This window comes from Salarias fasciatus, unplaced genomic scaffold, assembly GCF_902148845.1.
Source record: "Salarias fasciatus unplaced genomic scaffold, fSalaFa1.1, whole genome shotgun sequence".
Taxonomy (NCBI): Eukaryota; Metazoa; Chordata; class Actinopteri; order Blenniiformes; family Blenniidae; genus Salarias; species Salarias fasciatus.
The window spans coordinates 1,410,181-1,432,732 of record NW_021941374.1 but is presented as its reverse complement, the minus strand read 5'-3'; the positions used below and the strand labels follow the sequence as shown (position 1 = coordinate 1,432,732).

General features: G+C 54.4%; 2 protein-coding genes across 3 annotated transcripts; one reads left to right on the top strand and one right to left on the bottom strand.

Annotated features, from left to right (window-relative positions):
• Positions 1 to 721: 721 nt before the first annotated feature.
• On the bottom strand, positions 722 to 8,564 carry LOC115385055 (lysosomal acid phosphatase). The gene is made up of 11 exons (XM_030087135.1): positions 8,408 to 8,564; positions 6,676 to 6,771; positions 5,163 to 5,249; positions 4,936 to 5,088; positions 4,768 to 4,866; positions 4,490 to 4,579; positions 3,099 to 3,182; positions 2,976 to 3,024; positions 2,678 to 2,766; positions 2,239 to 2,521; positions 722 to 2,146 (listed from the first exon to the last, which is right to left on the bottom strand). Exons 1-11 carry the CDS (start codon positions 8,495 to 8,497, stop codon positions 2,010 to 2,012), a joined length of 1,257 nt encoding a protein of 418 aa, XP_029942995.1. The 5' UTR covers positions 8,498 to 8,564; the 3' UTR covers positions 722 to 2,009.
• A 2,112-nt stretch (positions 8,565 to 10,676) lies between these two features.
• LOC115385049 (insulin receptor substrate 2-like) lies at positions 10,677 to 20,913 on the top strand. Of its 2 annotated transcripts, none has more exons than XM_030087129.1 (3): positions 10,677 to 13,328; positions 14,052 to 14,545; positions 18,681 to 20,913. In XM_030087129.1, the coding sequence occupies exons 1-3, from the start codon at positions 10,831 to 10,833 to the stop codon at positions 18,683 to 18,685; spliced, it is 2,997 nt and encodes a 998-aa protein (XP_029942989.1). In that variant the 5' UTR covers positions 10,677 to 10,830; the 3' UTR covers positions 18,686 to 20,913. The 2 variants fall into 2 exon arrangements, with proteins under 2 accessions (XP_029942989.1, XP_029942988.1); XM_030087128.1 differs by having other exon boundaries at positions 10,678 to 13,328; positions 14,049 to 14,545.
• Positions 20,914 to 22,552: the final 1,639 nt, after the last annotated feature.

The window sequence follows — 22,552 nt, the reverse complement described above, 5'->3', positions numbered from 1 at the left end:
TCGTCACAGCGCCGCCATCCAATCACAGCGCCATTTTCGCCCCGCGGCGAAGAGCGGTACTGCAGACCCCAATTAAAACACACAGGTCAATAAAAAAATCACAAAACACTGTTTAATTCGGCCATTGGTGACAGAAAAATCTAATCTACAGGAGTCAGACCTCAGAACAAACACCAGAACCAGCGAGTAGCCTGACACGCTCCCTTCATCAGTCTGCTCCAGACCAGGACCAGGTCCAAGACCAGGATTCCAAGTTTACCAGGTCCAGGTTTTCTTCCACTGCTCTCATTCCTCCAGACCCTCTGTCAGGATGTAAACACTGATCAATAACTCAGTCATTTTAGATTCACTGTGATCTCTGATTATTACAACTCTATGGGTTCAGTTCCTTGTGTTCTCCTCCACTGGTTCTGCTGTTTGGGTTCCTGGTGATGCTCTGAGTCTGGTTCTTCAACCGTGTTCCATGTTGTCATGGTGAAGTGGGGTGGTGGTTTTCAGAATAAGAGGCCAGCAGCTTGACCAGTAATTAGTTGGTAACCCAGCCATGAGCAGATGTTCCATCTGGGACCAAGGTCCTGGTCCTGGTCTGGTACCGCACACGAGACCAGGACCAGAGTCCATCCCAGGCTGGAGCGGGATTCCAACTCCAGCACAATGTGAGGCTCCCTGCTCAGCGGCTCCTCGGCAGAGCAGAGGACCAAGAACACAGAGCCAGCTTCAGTTCAGAATCTTTATTCCTCTTTAATGAAAAGACACGCACACGCACGCGCACACACACACACACACACACACACACACACACACACACACAAACCATCACTGTTTGCTGTTTATTTGACTTGTAAATGTTATTTTGAGTTTTCCCAGAAAACTGCTGAGTCTCACCTGAGCCACAGCTGCTCAAATACACACACGGTGTGTGTGTGTGTCTGTGTGTGTGTGTGTGTCAGCTGCTCACTTCCTGATCCAAATGTTTGATCTGGATTCAGATTCAAGAGTCTAAACCAACAAAAGGTGAACTTCTGAGAAATGAACAGCGATTCCAGGGACTCTTCACCTTTACACACACACACACACACACACACACACACACACACACACACACACACACACACACACACACACACACACACACACACACACACACACACACACACTCTTAAGGCACATCAATCATCATCAACATTCAGTCCTTTAAATCAAATTTAAATTTACATCATCCGTCTGGACCTTTACAGAGAACGGCACTTTACTGATCCGACCAATCAGCTCGAGGGACGAACTGATACCGAGTACCGATACTGACCATCAGCTACTCCCCGATACCGAGTACCGATACTGACCATCAGCTACTCCCCGATACCGAGTACTGATACTAACCTTCAGCTACTCCCCGATACCGAGTACTGATACTAACCTTCAGCTACTCCCTGATACTGAGTACCGATACTAACCTTCAGCTACTCCCCGATACCGAGTACCGATACTAACCTTCAGCTACTCCCTGATACTGAGTACCGATACTAACCTTCAGCTACTCCCCGATACTGAGTACCGATACTAACCTTCAGCTACTCCCAGATACTGAGTGCCCATACTAACCTTCAGCTACTCCCTGATACTGAGTACCGATACTAACCTTCAGCTACTCCCCGATACTGAGTACCGATACTAACCTTCAGCTACTCCCCGATACTGAGTACCGATACTAACCTTCAGCTACTCCCCGATACCGAGTACCGACACTAGAACATAACTGACGGTCCTGCTTTTAATGTTAAAGAGTGGGAGTGGGTGGTGCAGTATCGTCCGGTATCAGTACGTCCCTCTGAGGCTCCTGATTGGTCCAGCCTTCCTGTCAGGATCCACTGAGAATGAAGCAGATTGGAGGATTTCAACAGCTGATGAATTAACACAGAAGAAGCTCTGCCAGTCCTCTGGAGGTCGGGGGTCAGGGTTCAGAGTCCGTCGTCCTCGCTGCTGTCCCCCGGCAGCAGGGGGCGCTCCTGTCAGGACTCGTCCCCGGCGTCGACGTGCTGGTAGCCCCGCGTCACCATGGGAGTCTTCCTCCAGCAGAGGACGGCCATGAGCAGGACGATGAGCAGCAGCAGGGAGCAGGAGGACAGGGCCAGGACCAGGAGGACGCCTGGAGGACAGAGGACAGGACGCCGCCTTTTCAGTAAGTGACATTTTGTGTTTCCCCGTTTCCATGGCATCACGGTGCGTCCAGTGACCGACCTGACTCCGCCCCCTCCGCCGGCAGCTGGCATTCGCGGTCCCGGTCGGAGGAGATGGACGGCGCGGTGAGGTTGAGGAAGCGGTCCAGCGGGCAGTAGAACCCGCAGCCCGGCAGCTGCAGCGGGTACGGCGGGACGCCGCTGTCGTTACGGAACAGCATGGCCACCGACGGCGAGCCGTCGTCCTCCCGGTACAGCTCCACCATGTGGCAGGACGCGTACGGCGGCTGCTTCCCCCCGTACACGTTCAGGCTGGACTGCAGCGCCACCAGGGTGGTGTCATGCTGCGGACAGGAGGGGGAGGGGCTTAGAGCAGGGGGAGGGGTTAAGAGAGAGGCTTAGAGGGGGGAGGGGCTTCAGGGAGGAGGAGCTTCAGATAGGAGGGGGAGGGGCTTCAGAGAGGGAGGCAGGGGGCGGAGCCTGAAGGGAAAGCAGCTCACCGCTGACAGCATCTTCAGTTTGAGGCGTTGCTTGGGATCCCAGGACGCCATCTGGGAAAGATCCTTGACGATTTCAGCAAGAAGCATCCCTGGAAGACAGCGGAACAGCAGAACCCCGTCAGAGGGTGGAGGGTAACACCTCACCTCCACTGACTGACAGAGCCAAACACATGAAGCAGCCGGCGCCTCAGCTCCAGAAGTGCCTGGCTGAGTGCTACAGGCTGGGCTGGGCTTGTGCTAACAGCCTATTGGTGGATTTGAATTTGTGGGCGGGGCTTAGCCGCTGACTGTAACTCACCTCCCTGCAGTCGGCTCTTCTCCACCTGTTTGTGAACTCCAAACGTGACCTGTGGACGTTCCCAACACCGTCAGCATGGAGGCCAGCGTCACAGAGTGCCCAGCTTTTATTCTGAAGTCTTACCAGGAAGCCGAAGTCTTTGAGCACACGCAGCTTCTGCAGGACGTCAGGCGTCACCCAGTCCGGAGGAGTCATGTTGTGACGGGACTGAAACAACACTACAGTCACACTACAATCACATTGCACTACAGTCACAGTCACGCTGCACTACAGTCACGCTGCACTACAGTCACACTGCAGTCACACTGCAGTCACGCTGCACTACAGTTACACTGCAGTCACACTACACTACAGTCACACTGCACTGCAGTCACACTACAGTCACACTGCACTACAGTCACACTGCACTGCAGTCACACTGCACTGCAGTCACACTGCACTGCAGTCACACTACACTACAGTCACACTGCACTGCAGTCACACTGCAGTCACACTGCACTGCAGTCACACTGCACTGCAGTCACACTACAGTCACACTGCACTGCAGTCACACTACAGTCACACTGCACTGCAGTCACACTACAGTCACACTGCACTGCAGTCACACTACAGTCACACTGCACTGCAGTCACACTGCACTGCAGTCACACTACAGTCACACTGCACTACAGTCACACTGCACTGCAGTCACACTGCACTGCAGTCACACTGCACTGCAGTCACACTGCAGTCACACTACACTACAGTCACACTACAGTCACACTGCACTGCAGTCACACTACAGTCACACTGCACTACAGTCACACTGCACTGCAGTCACACTACAGTCACACTGCACTGCAGTCACACTACAGTCACACTGCACTGCAGTCACACTACAGTCACACTGCACTACAGTCACACTGCACTGCAGTCACACTACAGTCACACTGCACTACAGTCACACTGCACTGCAGTCACACTGCACTGCAGTCACACTGCACTGCAGTCACACTGCAGTCACACTACACTACAGTCACACTACAGTCACACTGCACTACAGTCACACTGCACTGCAGTCACACTACAGTCACACTGCACTACAGTCACACTGCACTGCAGTCACACTGCACTGCAGTCACACTGCACTGCAGTCACACTACAGTCACACTGCACTACAGTCACACTGCACTGCAGTCACACTACAGTCACACTGCACTACAGTCACACTGCACTGCAGTCACACTACAGTCACACTGCACTACAGTCACACTGCACTGCAGTCACACTACAGTCACACTGCACTACAGTCACACTGCACTGCAGTCACACTACAGTCACACTGCACTACAGTCACACTACACTGCAGTCACACTGGAGTCATACTAAAGTCAGTACAGTCACACTACAGTCACAATGGTGGGGCAGGATTCATCACCAAAAACACCTTTAAAGACAAGACACACTGTGTGTGTGTGTGTGTGTGTGTGTGTGTGCGTGCGTGCGTGCGTGTGTGTGTGCGTGCGTGTGCTCACCTCACAGAAGAGTGTGTCCTGTACATTCCACACAGTCTCCACTGATGTGTTATTCTGTCCAGTTTTATTGGTGATAAACTCAATGAAGTCCTGAAAGACAGGAGGAGTCCCTGTTACTGCTGGTGTCAGACCCTGGTACTGCTGGTGGATATAAAGAACAGAGGACCAGTCCCTGGTCCCTGGTTCTGCAGGTAAAGAGTAAGAACTGGTCCCTGGTTCTGCAGGTAAAGAGTAAGAACTGGTCCCTGGTTCTGCAGGTAAAGGGTCAGGACTGGTACCTGGTACTGGGCGGTGATGTTCTTGAACTCCTCGGTGTGCTCCGTCTCGTTCATGAGCTGGCTGTACCGCGGACAGTTGTTCTGAGGAAATATCAGGATCTGGAAGGAGAGAGACCGGGTTCAGACGGGGCCGACAGGTGGAACGTGTTCTGCTCCTGACCTACGAACCCGGTCTTGGTCCTGAGGGACCGTGTGCACGGGGATGGGCTGCCACTTCAGGTCCGGGTTGAAGACCTGGTGCCCGCTGGGTGGGTACAGGCCTGCCAGGTTGGCCTGGGCGCTCATCAGGGTGCGATCGTAGTCCGTGCTGCGGACCCAGACCTGAACGGGGAGACCGTCCCATCAGAACCTCACTCCGGTTCCCCGGAACGTGACCTTTGACCTTAAGGACTCACCTCGTGCCGGTCGTAGGACTCGTTCAGGAAGTCTTTGTAGCGAGTCCTCAGGAACTGGCCCAACTCGAAGTGCTGCCTCATGCCCTCCTGGAGAGAAGAACGCCACAGAACCATCCGCTCCATCAAACACAGAGCTAGAGGGCAACGGTTCACACACCGCTGGAAGGACGGGAGCAAGCGCCTTCACCGCTGTGAGACGTGCAAGAGGTAATATTACATCACAGGAAGTAGTGACAGGCTACACGAACCAGGAAGTAGCAGGAACCAGGAAGTAGTGACAGGCTACAGGAGCCAGGAAGTAGTGACAGGCTACAGGAAGCAGGAAGTAGTGACGGGCTACAGTAACCAGGAATTAGTGGCATGCTAAAGGAACCAGGAAGTAGTAGGAACCAGGAAGTAATGACAGGCTACAGGAGCCAGGAAGTAGTGACAGGCTACAGGAACCAGGAAGTAGTGACAGGCTACAGGAACCAGGAAGTAGTGACGGGCTACAGGAAGCAGGAAGTAGTGACGGGCTACAGGAAGCAGGAAGTAGTGACGGGCTACAGGAACCAGGAAGTAGTGACAGGCTAAAGGAACCGGGAAGTAGTAGGAACCAAGAAGTAGTGACAAGCTACAGGAAGCAGGAAGTAGTGACAGGCTACAGGAAGCAGGAAGTAGTGACGGGCTACAGGAACCAGGAAGTAGTGACGGGCTACAGGAACAAGGAAGTAGTGACGGGCTACAGGAACCAGGAAGTAGTGACGGGCTACAGGAACCAGGAAGTAGTGACGGGCTACAGGAACCAGGAAGTAGTGACGGGCTACAGGAACCAGGAAGTAGTGACGGGCTACAGGAACCAGGAAGTAGAGACAGGCTACAGGAACCAGGAAGTAGTAGGAACCAGGAAATAGTGACGGTCTACATGAACAAGGAAGTAGTAGGAACCAGGAAATAATGACGGGCTACAGGAACAAAGAAGTAGTTAGAACCAGGAAATAGTGACAGGCTACAGGAACCAGAAAGTAGTGGCAGGCTACAGGAATCAGGAAGTAGTGACAGGCTGCAGGAAGTAGTTACAGGTCACAGGAACCAGGAAGGACAACAGAAACCAGGAAGTAACCGACTACACAGAATCAGCTGACTGTGAACATCAACTCTGTTACCCACAATGCCTTGTGCCTATCTGCACTACAGCAGCCCAAGGATTTCAATTTAAGTATAAATTAAAAATGCAACGTGACACGCAGACGCATGCTGTTGGCCATGGAGCCAGATGTGGATGTGCTGCTGCAACAGAACCACAACACGGCCACAGCGTTAGCACTTCTCTATTATTTTAAAATCCTTCATTTTCCACTGCCACAGTTTATTAAAGCCAAACAAAATGTGCTCCCTGGTCCCTGGTCCCTGGTCTCAGGTTCCAGGTCCTAGGTCCTACGTCCTTGGTCTCTGGTCCCAGGTACCTGGTCCCTGATCTCAGGTTCCAGGTCCTAGGTCCTTGGTCTCTGGCTCAGTCAGGTGTCCCTCTTACCTGTGACAGCTGACCGAAGCCCTGGGGCCAGCTGCTCTCCTGGTACGGGTCTGTGGGGTAGGCTCGAACCGGGGACCTGTCGCCGTGACGAAACAGCTGGTGAGGACAGAGGAAGGACCGGTTAGGTCAGAGGAATCGAACCAGGGAACATTAGAGAACCAAAACACCTCTGATCTGTCTGAACATAAAGTCCACCTGGCAGGAGAATCCATCTCTGTTCACCGCCGGTTTATTGATATCTCATCAATACTGATATGGTAAAATATGGCCGCTACCAGACTGATACCCACACCAATACCGACGCTCCACGCCACATCAGAGAAAAACTGTAAAGCTGAACTCTAACAGTGGAACAGTAAGTGAGTGGCTCCAGTGGAACAGTAAGTGAGTGGCTCCAGTGGAACAGGAAGCGACTGGCTCCAGTGGAACAGGAAGTGTTTGATTCCAGTGGAACAGGAAGCAACTGGCTCCGGTGGAACAGTAAGTGAGTGGCTCCAGTGGAACAGGAAGTGAGTGGCTCCAGTGGAACAGGAAGTGAGTGGCTCCAGTGGAACAGGAGTGAGTGGCTCCAGTGGAACAGGAAGTGAGTGGCTCCAGTGGAACAGGAGTGAGTGGCTCCAGTGGAACAGGAAGTGAGTGGCTCCAGTGGAAGAGGAAGTGACAGGCTCCAGTGGAACAGGAAGTGAGTGGCTCCAGTAGAACAGGAAGTGAGTGACTCCAGTGGAACAGTAAGTGAGTGGCTCCAGTGGAACAGGAAGTGAGTGACTCCAGTGGAACAGGAAGTGAGTGGCTCCAGTAGAACAGGAAGCGAGTGGCTCCAGTGGAACAGGAAGTGAGTGGCTCCAGTCCCAGTCCTGACTGAGCAGGTTCCTGAGTTTGTCTGATGACGCTGACCGCAGCCGGTCAGCTGACGGCTGTCTTTCTGCTGACTGTTATTTCACACAGAGCTGCTAGCAGCAGAATGTCTGAGCACCACGGTGGAGTCGGGCTGGCTGCTCCTCTATTTACAGCCTGGATTACACCTTCACCAGCTCCTAATCTGATCCGGGATCAGTAGATTGATACAATCAGATCAAGTTCAGTCAGATACAGCCTGAGCTTAACTCACCACTGTATGGAAACAGGAAATAAGATAGGCTCACCACAATAAAAGCTCCAGGTTTTATTACTATACAGTAGTTAGGCTCACCACAATAAAAGCTGCCATTAAAATGTAATGGGAAGGTCAAAGGTTAACGCAGGAGCTGCTGCTAACAGGTTGAACAGGAAGGAGCAGAGCGACAGCTCCACATAAACTCCAGTCAAACATCCACACAGAAGTTTCTGGCTGTAGTTTACCCTCATACCAACACACCGCACACTCCTCCCTGTAATCCGTCTGGATTAAATCCGACCTTCACCAGATTAATCATAAAAACATTAACATTTTACTGCTGATGCCGTCAGACTTATACGCGTGATATGAGTAGGTAACGTGACCCAAACTCTCCACTTCCTGGTAAAACTACTTCCTTTATTAGCGAACAGCCAGCCGGATTCAGTAAAAAGCCGCAAAATGGCATGAAAACAGCATTTCAGTGTTCAAATCCACACACGGAAGCAGGTAAACACAGAAAAGCTTAAAAGCCCGGGATTTTGAACGTTCCGCGGTGCGGCGCGGACTGACGGTCCGCTTCCACCCGGCTTCCGTACCCCCGCGTTGCCGCGGCTTCACGGGACTGCCGCGACTCACCACGGTCACGAAGACCAGCTTCCTCTCGGCCGCCGCCAGGCTCCACACGGCAGCCGCGGACAGCAGGAGCAGCGCCGCCGCGGGCGCCATGCTGCAGTCTGAGCCTCCTCTGAGGCGGAGGAGGCGGAGGAGGCGGAGGAGCAGCGCACTTCCGGTCTGCAGCCTCCGCTCCGCGGCCGCCAGAGGGCAGTGTTGATCCACTTCCTGTCTGCTCAGGCCAACCAGAGGATTACCCACAATGCAGCTGGAGAAGCGTTTTCTCCACTGAAACAGACTTCATGTAGAGACTGGAGTCTTTTTCAGCGGCGAGGTTTTAGTTTGGAGAAATGAAGACGTTTTAATCATCTGTGAAACAATAAAGACAAACTTTAACTCATGAAAGGTTAAAAAGGTTTACTGGTGCTTCCAGGTGGAACACGTTTTTGAGTCAAAGCTTTTGTTGGTTGTTGGATGTCCATTCAGATGTCAGCAGTGCTCAGAGACACTGTAAAAGCAACTTTTTGAAAACGCTTCAACTCTGTGGAAACAGTGAAAATGCAACTTTTTGAAAACACTCCAAATCCATCTCCATGGAAATGATGACAACGCAAGTTTCTGAAAACACTTTGATGCTGTCTCCAGATAAATAGTGAAAATGCAACTTTTTGAAAACAGTGTGACTGTCTCCTTGGAAACGGGGGAACGACTGTCCAGAAGCTGTGCTCCAGGTCTCTCACACCACACCACAGCTGTAGGCAGCAGTGGAAAATGGAGGGAAGGGAACTTTTTGTTGTTCAGTTTTAGTAAATAGCTGTCGTTTAAATGAAGTCGTTATTCCATCATCAGTTTTGTGTCATTGTTAAAGCTTTAAAGAAGGAGTTTAGCCATTGTTGAAGCGGACATCTTTTTGAAAATGTTGTCATGTAAAAACACCTGCAAATTTCAGAAATGCAGACTTTCAAAAGCGTACTTCTTTAAAATTCTGTCTTCACAAAACAACAATATCAGTGTTAAATGCGGTACCGGTATCGGAACACGGGGTCTCCAGTGGAAACGTGGAAGTTTTGTGTGGCGTTGTCTTCATCACATGCTGTGAGGAAGACCCGGGTGCAGTTCCTCTCGGGTCCACATGGTGTCAGTGTTCTTCAGACAGTCTCTTCTCAGTATTCTGACTCTTTAATCTCTTCTCTCTCTTTATTATTCTACATTATTTCATGAAAATTCTCTAATAAACTTGCTTCCAGCTCAAACATCAGACACCAACAGCCAGGCCATGTTTTTATTTCATGTTTTTATCCATGCATTCATGTTTCCGTCTGAAGTCCATGTGAAAACAGGCTGGGGTCAGTGCTGTCCGTGGTGGTCAGCGGCAGCGGCAGAGCCTCAGGCCTGTGGCTGCAGAGGAAAGCCCACAGGTTTAAAAATAGGCCACAGCGCTGCTTATATAACAGAGAGACGTCAGGCTTGTTTACAGTCTCTGCTGCTGCTGCGGCTGCTGCTGGCTGATCAATGCTCTCCATTTCCTCCCTCTAATCCAGATCAATCAGCCACAAGCACAACAGCGCAGCAGCCGGGAGTCCTGCTCTGCTGTTTTCCAGTCAGGAATAAGGATGGGACAGTCTGCTCACTGTCCTGGGACACCACAGTCAGCATGTTTGCTTTATGAATGCTGCTGATGTATTCTTAGGTATTTTTGAGATATATTGCATAGGGTTTTGAGATATTTTGATGCTTTTATGCTGTATTTAAGAATTATCTATCATGAGAAATTTCTTTGGTATTTTCACTAGATGTTTTCTTGTATTTTTGAAGGTATTTAGATATTTTTTTCAGGAATTCATTAGGAATTTATGAGCTATTCATGTGTTATTTTAATGAGATACTTTGAAGTACTGCAGAGCCTTTTAATATACGTTGAAGACAGATTTTTCTAATATTTTCGTATTTTTCATTGCTGAGGTATTTCCGATATGTTTCAGATTTTTTGAAGCATTTATTTTTAAATATAAATGTATTAGCTGGCCTCATTATTCAGCGTCGGAGCCACTGCTCTGTTTTTTTCGTGTATTGTTGACATGTCTTCTGCCTGGATCACAGGGTTGTTGGTAGAGCAGGGAGTGGGCGGGGCCTGCGCGCTGAGCTGGTCCAATCAGCGGCGCCTGAGCGGGTGATTGACAGGCACGGCCCCTGCAGAAGCCCCGCCCCCTGACTCCGTGTTTTCCTCTCTCTCTCTCTCTCTCTCCCTCTCTCTCTCTCTCGCGCGCGGAGGAGTCACATGTTGTTTTTCTCCGGGATCACGGCCCCCCCCGCTGCCCCCGCCCCCCCCGCTCCGTGGACACCGCGCGCCACGGCTGACATGGATTAGACGGGCTCGCGCGCTCGGCTGTGTTTTCCTCTACATCTGCGTTCGGCCCGTCGTGTTTTTCAGCGCGTGGAGCGGAGAGATGGCCAGCCCGCCGCCTCCCCCGCCTCCGCCGCCGCCGCCCCCCTCCTCCGGCCCCGGAGCGCACCTGCTGTCCGCCGGGGTGAAGAAGAGCGGCTACCTGCGGAAGCAGAAGCACGGCCACCGGCGGTTCTTCGTGCTGCGCGAGGCCACGGAGCGCCGCCCCGCGCGGCTGGAGTACTACGAGAGCGAGAAGAAGTGGAGGAACGGCTCCGCGGCCAAGCGCCTCGTCCCGCTGGACTCGTGCCTGTGCGTCAACAAGCGCGCGGACGCCAAGCACAAGCACCTGATCGCCCTCTACACCAAGGACGAGTACTTCGCCGTGGCGGCGGACAGCGAGCAGGAGCAGGACAGCTGGTTCCAGGTCCTGAGCCAGGTCCTGTCCGAGGGCCGGCTGCTGGACGGCCCGGCCGCCACCTCCTCCCTGGTGGGCTTCGAGGAGACGGGCTACGGGCCGCTGGGCCCCTCCGCCGCCGCCGCCGCGTACAGGGAGGTCTGGCAGGTCAACCTCAAGGCCAAGGGTCTGGGCCAGACCAAGAACCTGACCGGGGTGTACCGGCTGTGTCTGTCCAGCCGGACCGTCAGCTTCGTCAAGCTCAACTCGGACACGGCGGCGGTCAGCCTGCAGCTCATGAACATCCGGCGCTGCGGCCACTCCGACAGCTTCTTCTTCGTGGAGGTGGGCCGCTCGGCCGTCACGGGCCCGGGAGAGTTCTGGATGCAGGCCGAGGACCCGGTGGTGGCCCAGAACATCCACGAGACCATCCTGGAGGCCATGAAGGCCATGAAGGAGCTGTCGGAATTCCGGCCCCGGAGCAAGAGCCAGTCGGCCAGCACCAACCCCATCTCCGTGCCCGCCCGCCGCACCCTCAACCAGCTGCCGCCCAGCTACACCGGCTGGGTGCGGCGCTCCCGCACCGCCACGTCCTGCCGGGTCCGGACGGCCAGCGAGGGCGACGGCGGCGCCGCCCGGCCCGCGTCCATGTCCGTATCGGTGACCGGGAGCCCCACCAGTCCCGGTTCCGGTCCCGGTTCTGGGTCGGGGAACCACCTCAGCAGGTGCAGCGGCCGCACCTGCAGGATGCTGGAGTCCGCCTCCAACCTGCACCACAGCTGCTCCATGCCGGTGTCCCAGTCCCCCCCGGCCGCCTCCAGCCCCATCAGCATGTCCCCCAGGGGCGGGACCCGCACCCCCGACAAGTCCCGCAGACCCTTCAGCTGCAGCGCCTCCATCTCCGGCTCCCTGAGCGACGCCGGCCTCCTGCTGTGTGACGACTACAGCTCCAGTCCGGGCGAGCCCCGCTTCCTGTCCCTGACCCGCAGCGACACCCCCGACTCGCTGTCCAGCACCCCCCCCTCCCGCGACCCCTGCGGCTACGTGATGATGGACGGCGGCTACAGGAAGAGGACGCACTCCCTGACCACGCCGCGCCACCAACGGGTGGCGGCGCCGCTGTCGTCCGCCTCCCTGGACGAGTACACGCTGATGAGGATGGCTCGCGGCCTGGGCGCCCACTCCGCCTCGCCCCAGGTCTGCTACCCCGAGGACTACGGCGACGTGGAGATCGGCTCGTCCCGCAGCTCCAGCAGCAACCTGGGGGACGACGGCTACATGCCCATGACGCCGGGCGTGGCGCCGCAGTCCGCCAGGGCCGACAACTACGTGCCCATGAGCCCCATGTGCGTGTCGGCGCCCAAGCAGATCGTGAACCCCAGGGTGCACCCCCAGTCCGGCAAGACGGGCTCGCCCTGCGGCGGCTCCCTGGAGGACAGCGGCTACATGAGGATGTGGTGTGGCTCCAAGTCCTCGGTGGAGAGCCCCGACCGCCACGGCGAGTACATGAACATGTCTCCCGGGAACCCCCCTCCCCTCCAGACGCCACCCGATTACTACCCGGGAGAGGCGGCAGCGGCGAGGCCGGCCCTTCACAACGGGTCCCTCAAGCTGCAGACGTCCAGGAGCGAGGACGACGGTCAGTACGTCCTGATGAGCCCCCAGACCGCCAGGCAGCGGGCGGGGGAGTCGGACTACTACTCAGTGATGCAGCCCGGCGCCGCGCACGCTTCGCCGCTGAGCCCCTCGGCGCCGGCGCCATCCCCGGTCCGACACAACCGGGGCCGCCTGGGCCGGCCCAACAGACTGTCCCTGGACACCCTGAGGACCCTGCCCAGCATGAACGAGCACCCGCTCCCCACAGAGCCCCGGAGCCCCGGCGAGTACATCAACATCGACTTCGGCAGCGGCGCTCCGGGAAGGTCGTCCCGGTGCGACTACATCAACCTGGACCTGGGCCGGCGCTCGCCCAAGGAGGCCGGCACGCCCGGCGAGCGCCTGGACACGCTGCCCGAGTCGTCCCTGTGCTCGGAGGACGACGACGGCGCTTACCATACGGAGGAAGACTCCCGACACCATGGCGACAGCGTCAACAACGGCTACGCCGAGATGGCGTTCCCCATAACCGGCTCGACGCCGCAGCTCGTTCCCCACAACGCCGACAGGTTGGTATCGCCGTCTGGATAACCGGACAGTCGCAACGCAGACGCCATCTTCACGCCATGTTTACATCACGGTTGCATGTTCACGCCACGTTTACTTGTTTACATCACATCTTCATCATGTTTTCATGTTTACATCATGATTACTACTTGTTTACGTAATGTTAACTCCATGTTATCGACATGTGTACACCATGTTTACATCACATCTACATCAAGTTTGTCATGTTTACATCACATCACGTTTACATCATTTTTACATCACGTTTACTCCATGTTATTGACTTGTTTCGATCACGTTTACATAACATTTACATCATGTTTATGGCATGTTTCCATGTTTACATCACATCTACATCATGTTTACATCACATCTACTTTATGTTTACATCACATCTACTTTGTTTCCATGTTTACATCACATCTACATCATGTTTCCATGTTTACATCACATCTACATCATGTTTCCATGTTTACATCACATCTACATCATGTTTACATCACATCTACTTTGTTTACATGTTTACATCACATCTACTTTATGTTTACATCACATCTACTTTGTTTCCATGTTTACATCACACCTACACCATGTTTACATCACACCTACATCATGTTTACGCTGTTTACATCACACCTACATCATGTTTACGCTGTTTACGTCAGTTTCATATCACGATTCCACCATGTTTCCACCTTGTTTACCTCTTGTTTGTGTTGCAGCAGAGAGGCGGGCCTTTCCCCGGAGGACCAGGGTGTCCCTGAACACATCGGGGTCTTCCTGCTCGGCGCCCCCTCCTCCTCCAGCCTGGACCCGGACCGCTCCGCCAAGGTGATCCGGGCCAACCCCCAGGGGCGCCGGCGCCACAGCTCCGAGACCTTCTCCTCCACGGCCACCGTGACCCCGGTGTTCCCGCGCTACGCCCGCGGCGACGCGCCCAAGCGCCACAGCTCGGTGGAGAACATCTCATCCCGGAGCAGCGAGGGCTCGGACGAGGAGTACGGCAGCCCCGTGACCCGGCGGGGCCCGGCCGGCTTCCCCGACGGCCTCAACTACATCGCTCTCAACCTGCTGGATGGCGGCGGCGGTGGCGGCGTGGACAAGTGCCAGGACCTGGTGGGGTTCAAGCCCGCCAGCAGCTGCAAGGGCGGCGTCAACGGATTACACGGCTCGCCGTACGTCTGCCTAGGATTCAAGGAGGCCGCCACCACTGCCAAAGGTCAGTCCCGGCTCGGAACCACGTTCTGATCCACACCGCTTCACACAGCCTGTCTCTGGTGCTGCCTTCAGGGGAGCTACGGATTCTGAGCTTCACATGCTCCCTCCCCCTCCACCTCCCGCTCTGCTGCGACGGCGGAGTGTCCCACGGCGTGTGAACGCAGCGCGCGGCTGCTGTTGAAACGTGACCGAGGAAGAGCGCTGCGGAGTAAACAAGGAGTGGGGGAGGGGCTAAAGACACACCGCGGGGGATGAATGAAAGCTTTCAATGAGCAGAATCACAGATGGACGATACGCCTGCATCGGTATCGGTATCGGCTGCTGACAGTCTCTTTAGCACATCGGTATCGGTCCCATAACCTACACTGGGCCCTCTCTCGGTTGTCCGTTTTCAACAAGCTGTGTTTCCTCAGAGAAAGTCAGTCTTTAAAGTTTCTCCGGTGTGTGTCCCCGAGTAGAGTGTATGTTTCCCAGCATGCCTCTGTCAGAGCGGCGTGCAGCTTGTTTTGCTCCAGCAGCGTTCCGTCTCACGTGTTCCGCTCATGTTCCAGACGGAACATGTTTTCCAGCTCCGGCGACGTGGACTCGAGCACGTAGGCGGCGGAAGCACGGCGGCACGTTCCGCTCCGGCGGAAGCCAGAGGAGGGGGGAGGGGCGGAGCTGCAAACAAAACAGGGTGCATTATGGGAGTCCGGCAGCTCCCACACGGATCATTGACCACAAAACCTGGGGAGGCGGGGTGGGGACAGGACGTCACGCTGACCCTGTTTCCAGGACGACGTCTCATGTTTACAGGACGCTTTCAAAACGGCGTCTGTCTCCATGACGATGTCTCAGAGTTAGCATGTTGGGCCACAAGTTGGCTCATGTACACACTCACACACACACACACACACACACACACACACACACACACACACATACACACACAGTTTTCAGAAAGTTGCATTTTCAAGAAGTTGTTTCCCCCCAGGAATGTACCCCAAACCGTTTCAAAATGATCAGTTGTTGTCGAGACTGACTTGTGCTGTCTCCCGAGTCATGATGTTGTCATAGCGTCTTTTCCTGACTCCAGTGTCTCAGGGTGTCTACAGTCGGTTTCCAGTCGGACTCCAGTGTCTCAGGGTGTTGACAGTCGGTCACCTGGTGTATCAGGGTATCTACAGTCGGTCTCCAGTGTCTCAGGGTGTCTACAGTCGGTTTCCAGTCGGACTCCAGTGTCTCAGGGTGTTGACAGTCGGTCATCTGGTGTATCAGGGTGTCTACAGTCAGTCTCCAGTGTCTCAGGGTGTCTACAGTCGGTTTCCAGTCAGACTCCAGTGTCTCAGGGTGTTGACAGTCGGTCACCTGGTATATCAGGGTATCTACAGTCGGTCTCCAGTGTCTCAGGGTGTTGACAGTCGGTCACCTGGTGTATCAGGGTGTCTACAGTCGGTTTCCAGTCGGACTCCAGTGTCTCAGGGTGTTGACAGTCGGTCACCTGGTGTATCAGGGTGTCTACAGTCGGTCTCCAGTGTCTCAGGGTGTTGACAGTCGGTCTCCAGTGTCTCAGGGTGTCTACAGTCGGTCTCCAGGTCTGCCACTTTCACCATCCACCCATTTGCAGACTGAAGTGGGACGTGTTGTTGTTGTTGTTGTTTTCTCTCTCTCGCCACCTCAAGTCGGCTTACTTGGCGCCCTGGCTTCGGGGTCAGGAGTTTGTTTACCTCTTGGTTTTGTTTACCTCTGCGGCCGGCGGCGGGGGAGGGGGAGGGAGGGGAGCTCAGCAGAGTGGATGTTCTGTTCCACACTCAGATTAGCAGAGTCAGCCGTCTGCAGTGTCAACTCCTGGTGACTCACAGCTTTATCTGGAGGAGCGAACTACAACCCGACAGGCTGACACCGAACTACAACCCGACAGGCTGACCCCGAACTACAACCTGACAGGCTGACGCCGAACTACAACCTGACAGGCTGACGCCGAACTACAACCTGACAGGCTGACACCGAACTACAACCCGACAGGCTGACCCCGAACTACAACCTGACAGGCTGACACCGAACTACAACCTGACAGGCTGACACCGAACTACAACCCGACAGGCTGACCCCGAACTACAACCTGACAGGCTGACACCGAACTACAACCTGACAGGCTGACGCCGAACTACAACCCGACAGGCTGACACCGAACTACAACCTGACAGGCTGACACCGAACTACAACCCGACAGGCTGACCCCGAACTACAACCCGACAGGCTGACCCCGAACTACAACCTGACAGGCTGACGCCGAACTACAACCCGACAGGCTGACCCCGAACTACAACCTGACAGGCTGACCCCGAACTACAACCTGACAGGCTGACGCCGAACTACAACCCGACAGGCTGACGCCGAACTACAACCTGACAGGCTGACCCCGAACTACAACCTGACAGGCTGACGCCGAACTACAACCCGACAGGCTGACCCCGAACTACAACCCGACAGGCTGACCCCGAACTACAACCCGACAGGCTGACCCCGAACTACAACCTGACAGGTTGACGCCGAACTACAACCTGACAGGCTGACCCCGAACTACAACCCGACAGGCTGACCCCGAACTACAACCCGACAGGCTGACCCCGAACTACAACCTGACAGGCTGACCCCGAACTACAACCTGACAGGCTGACCCCGAACTACAACCTGACAGGCTGACGCTGAACTACAACCCGACAGGCTGACGCCGAACTACAACCCGACAGGCTGACGCCGAACTACAACCCGACAGGCTGACGCCGAACTACAACCTGACAGGCTGACGCCGAACTACAACCTGACAGGCTGACACCGAACTACAACCTGACAGTCCTGACACTGAACTCTTTTGTAGGGGAATTAGTGACATGCAGTGGTTACTGTCAGTTGTCGTGAAAACGGGGCCATAGTGTCACCCGATGGTGGCTGTTGGTTGCCGTGGAAATGGGGCGCTACTGACAAGGGATGGTGACTGTTGTCGTGGTAACGGGGCCTTGAGCCTTGTGTCGGGGGATTAATAAAGCGGATGTAAATCTAGAGGAGTTCACACGCTTAACACTCTCATTAGCCTGATTTCCTCACTGCATGCTCACACACACACACACACACACACACACACACACACACACACACACACACACACACACACACACACTCACACACGGAGGAGCGTGTCAGCCTATACGTGCCGTACTCCCCTCTCCTCCTAATGATGCCTCTGCCATCTGCTGCCCCCCACAGATTACCAGGTCCTGCTAACGTCATGCAGGAATGTCCTGCGTGTGGACAGCATGCGCTCGCTCCCACATGCACGCACGTTACGATGGCTAGCTGGTGGGGGGGGGTAGGCTAGCTAAAGAGGTCCGCATGCAAGCTGCACGGTGCTGATGAGGCCGGTTGTTTACAGAGTGGCACATTTTGTACCCGTTTGTATAATTACTTTATGGTTGTTGTGTACATACACACACACACACACACATACACACACACAGTGGTTAATTCACCAAGTCTCCCAACTGTGAAACAGCAGAGGCAGAAAATCCAGTGGCTGGCGTCACATGATACATGGAGAACAAACGTACACGTAACACCAGGGCTTCTCGTGTCAGAGTTTCCAGGCAGCGTGTGTGTGAGTGTGTGTGTGGGGGTTAAAGTAGGCCGGGATGTTCCAGACAGAAGTGCTACTAGCTTGCTGGATAACTGCATGCCCCCCCCCCCCCCCCCTCCACCTCTCCACACACACACAGCCGTGGCTGTAGATGGGATTACAGATTATATGCCCGGTGGGGGTGGGGGTGGGGTGGAGGTGTCGCGGCATCAGAAACGGAACGCGTTTCAGGCAGCGCCTCGGGTTGAGTTGGACCCCCCACCCCGTCCCCCGTCTCCGCTGGTGTGTCCTTAGCAACACACGGCAGAGCGCACCCCCCACCCCGGTTTATGTAACCGCGGCGTTTAGCGGCGGCTGTTATGGTTTATCATCCAGAACTGCATCTGGGGTCCTCTCAGCTGAAAGACGGATTCAGTTTCTTTAGAACTGATTTCTCTTCGTCCTTCTTTCATATAACGTAGATTTTTTCTGGTGTTTCTCTCAGAAAACATCTGAGTAAACATGTTGTTGTTTTCTCTTTCAGACTGAAGGATCCGACCCGGCGTCTCCACTCAACCTGCTGCTCAACTCAAATCCTCTACAGAGAAAAGACTGTACCCAGGGTGTGTGTGTGTGTGTGTGTGCGTGCGTGTGTGCGTGCGTGCATGTTCAGAGGCCGTCTTTCCTGTGAAAAGATCATCAGACGATCACAAACCTAGCTAAAAAGGTACCCACATGCTATTTATTCACCCAGTTCTACCGCCACCTGCGTGTGTGTGTGTGTGTGTGTGTTGAGGTACGCTGAGTATAAATCTATATTTCAAAGAGAGATTTTATTTATTTTTGAATGATGAATGTGCGTAGACGAACCCGAGGCCTTAACGTGGAACCCATGCTTCTGTTGGAAGCGTTTCCGTGGCGACCGGTCGTCGGAAGCGTTTCCATGGCGACCGGTCGTCGGAAGCGTTTCCGTGGCGACCGGTCATCGGAAGCGCCTCCGACCATGGAACCCTCCGCCCTGCTGTGATCAACATTCCACTGCACCACCATCCCGTTCGGGGTCAATGGCGAGCTGACGTTCGCCTGGCGTCAGCGTCCCTGGAATCGAACCAGAAACCCGGGACTGGACCCGACGCCCCGTTTACACGCTGCTCGGACAGCTTTCTGTCAACGCTCCCTTTTACTGCTAGCTCCCTAGGGCCACGCCCACCTCGCTGGACAGCAGGCCCCGTTTCCACGGCAACGGTTCAAGCCCAAGCAGGTTTTTGTTTGAGGGGAACTGAGACGGCGACGTTTTGAACATGATGTCAGTTTACCAGGGTTGAATCTCTCCTGGAATTTTAAGTTGGAAAATCCCTGGGAATTTATGGGAATTCATGGGAATTTACTGACATTGAAATTTGGGCCTTATTTGGAAATTTAAATCTAACTGTGGAAAAGATATTTCAGAAAACTTTCTGTGCGAAAGTATTGATATCGTCGTCTGCTGAACAGGGCAGCAAAGGCCTGGAGTTCTCACAGTTCTAAACTTTCCATTGGGGAATAAACGGGAATATACAGGAATTTCTGGGAACACATGGAGAATTTTCCTAAGTGGAAGTTTGTCTGTCATCAGCGAAGCTGAATATTTTCCCTAAACGTCCCGTCCCCCCAGGCCCTAACAGCGTCCAGCGTGAGGCGCCACCGTTTGTTTTCAGAATGAATCCCGGTACCCGGGCGTGTTGCAGTGACCGGTACCCGGGCGTGTTGCAGACTGACCGGTACCCAGGCGTGTTCCGGACTGACCGGTACCCGGGCGTGTTGCGGACTGACCGGTACCCGGGCGTGTTGCAGACTGACCGGTACCCAGGCGTGTTCCGGACTGACCCGTACCCAGGCGTGTTGCGGACTGACCGGTACCCGGGTGTGTTGCGGACTGACCGGTACCCGGGTGTGTTGCGGACTGACCCGTACCCAGGCGTGTTGCGGACTGACCGGTACCCGGGCGTGTTGCGGACTGACCGGTACCCGGGCGTGTTGCGGACTGACCGGTACCCGGGCGTGTTGCGGACTGACCGGTACCCGGTGTGTTTGCGGACTGACCGGTACCCCGGGCGTGTTGCGGACTGACCGGTACCCGGGCGTGTTGCGGACTGACCGGTACCCGGGTGTGTTGCGGACTGACCGGTACCCGGGTGTGTTGCGGACTGACCCGTACCCAGGCGTGTTGCGGACTGACCCGTACCCAGGCGTGTTGCGGACTGACCCGTACCCGGGCGTGTTGCGGACTGATCAGTACCCGGCGCAGTGTGAATGTGGGCGGAGCTGGACCCGGGTTCTGCAGGGTGTATATTGTGTACATATTCATGAGCTCTCCAGAGGGGAGCTGCTCTTCTCTCCCTCACTGTCACGTTCTATACATAGAATATATATATAAATATGAATATATAATGTCAGAATCCTATTGGTCTATTTTATTAAGCAGCTCTCTGCCTTGTCAGCTCTTTACCTACAGCGTATGCAACAGGACCGGCTAGTTTACAGCCCTGGAACCAAATGCAACTTGATTTCTTCACTGTACGTCCCTGTCTCTGAAAGCTTTGGTTTTGATGGATTTCTTTTCATTTCCTGTGGCGTCTGAAAGCGTCTTGTTCTGGACTGTGTGGTCTTCCATCTGTACATAGACCAGGAAGCGGTTCTGAAGGTTCTCATGGTCTCTGTCGGTTCTGCTCCTCACCTTCCTCTGTCCTCACCTCTCAGTAGAGTCTATGGAAATAAATGGATTTATTTAACGAGAATGAGGCTGCTGTCATCATTCTGTCTACCTCACTCCGTGTGACACGGTCTCCATGGAAACGCAGGTATGTGCATTCCCCACTCTGTCCCCCGGGACTTCCTGACCGTAGAGACTTCAAACCGACGCTCACGAAAGCTTTCGTCCCACATAGATCTACAAACCACGCTAGATCCAACAGGAAGTCCGCCATTTCCCTTTCAAAGTAAAATCTGGATCAAAATCACTCCCGCTGTCAGTCACAATGGAGCCGGATGGAGGAAAATCTCACACTTTTAAGAAACTGAAGCTTCTGGTGTCAAAACTAAAACTTTCAGTACTTTGAAAAGCTGACAGACTGAAAGACAACCAGTGTTTCTGTCAAAAGAGATGGATTTTGCTCACTTTTGCCCAAAGTGAGCTGATCAAGGAGCAGTTTTCTCCCAAAGAGAAGCACTGTTTTTCTCTGCCCCCTCCCCATATATGGGCGGAGAGCGATGACATCATCCAGCGGACAGCAGCTGCCAGTCAAACTCTGACAGTCAGTTCCTTTCTTTAGTGACTCTGAAAAGCAGTAACAAGGTACAGGACGGTCACAAGTGTCAAGATTTCGCGTTAAGTCCTGTTCCGTCTCTCTGAAGTCCTCTGAGTGGCTCCAGAAGCCCCGTGTCTCAGAAACATGCCGGAGAGCAGAGTCCAGAGTCCAGAGGGGGACGCTTGTCCTCTCAGATCTGTCCCGTCATCAGGTCCTCCTACAGCCCAGCGGGACGGCGATAGCACCAGTTGCATAAGCAGCAGCAGAAAGGTGAGAAGTCGAGGAAAACACCGAGATAAGGGGAGATTAGAGACGTCCTGGATAAGACAGGCAGAGCAGGACACCCTGTCAGGACCAGGACACGCTCCGGGAAAGGAGACTGATGGGATGAGGAGGGAAGAAAAGACAAGGTGTGCACTGATACCAGATACCGATATCAGTTCACCTACAGCTTCTTTAGCATGTAGCATTTAGCATGTAGAATTAGCATGTAGCATATATCATGTAGCATTGGCACGTAGCATTAACATGTAGCATTGGCATGTAGCATGCAGCCTGTAACATTAGCATGTAGCACTGACGTGTAGCATGTAGCATTGGCATGTAGCATGTAGCATGTAGCATTGGCATTTTGCATGTAGCATGCAGCCTGTAGCATGTAACATGCAGCATGTAGCATTAGCATTAGCATTAGCATGTAGCATGCAGCTGCCCCTGCAGTGATGTGGCTTCCTTCTGACAGAAGAGTGTCCAGAACATGATGTAACCCAGCCGGAGCGTGGCCCGGGTCAGCAGGGTCATTTCATAACGTCAGCAGAGGGAGGGAGGAGGGAGGGCGGCACAGCGGCTGTTCCAGGAGGGGAGGTGTTCAAAACACTCCTACTAAAACACCAACACAGTTTTTGTATTGGGTGCAGTTGTTTCATCTCCTCCTCCTCCGCCCCCCCCCCCCCCCCCCCCCCCCCCCCCCCCCGTGGTGACGCGTGCGTCCGACGTGCTGACGTCAGTTGTTTACTCTCTCGGCTCGTTGCAGTGCGGATCACGTCCAGCAGGGGTTACGTAACACTGCGCTGCAGAGCGGGTGTGTGCGCGGGTGTGCGTCGGTGCACGCGCTGCTGCAGCCTGCACC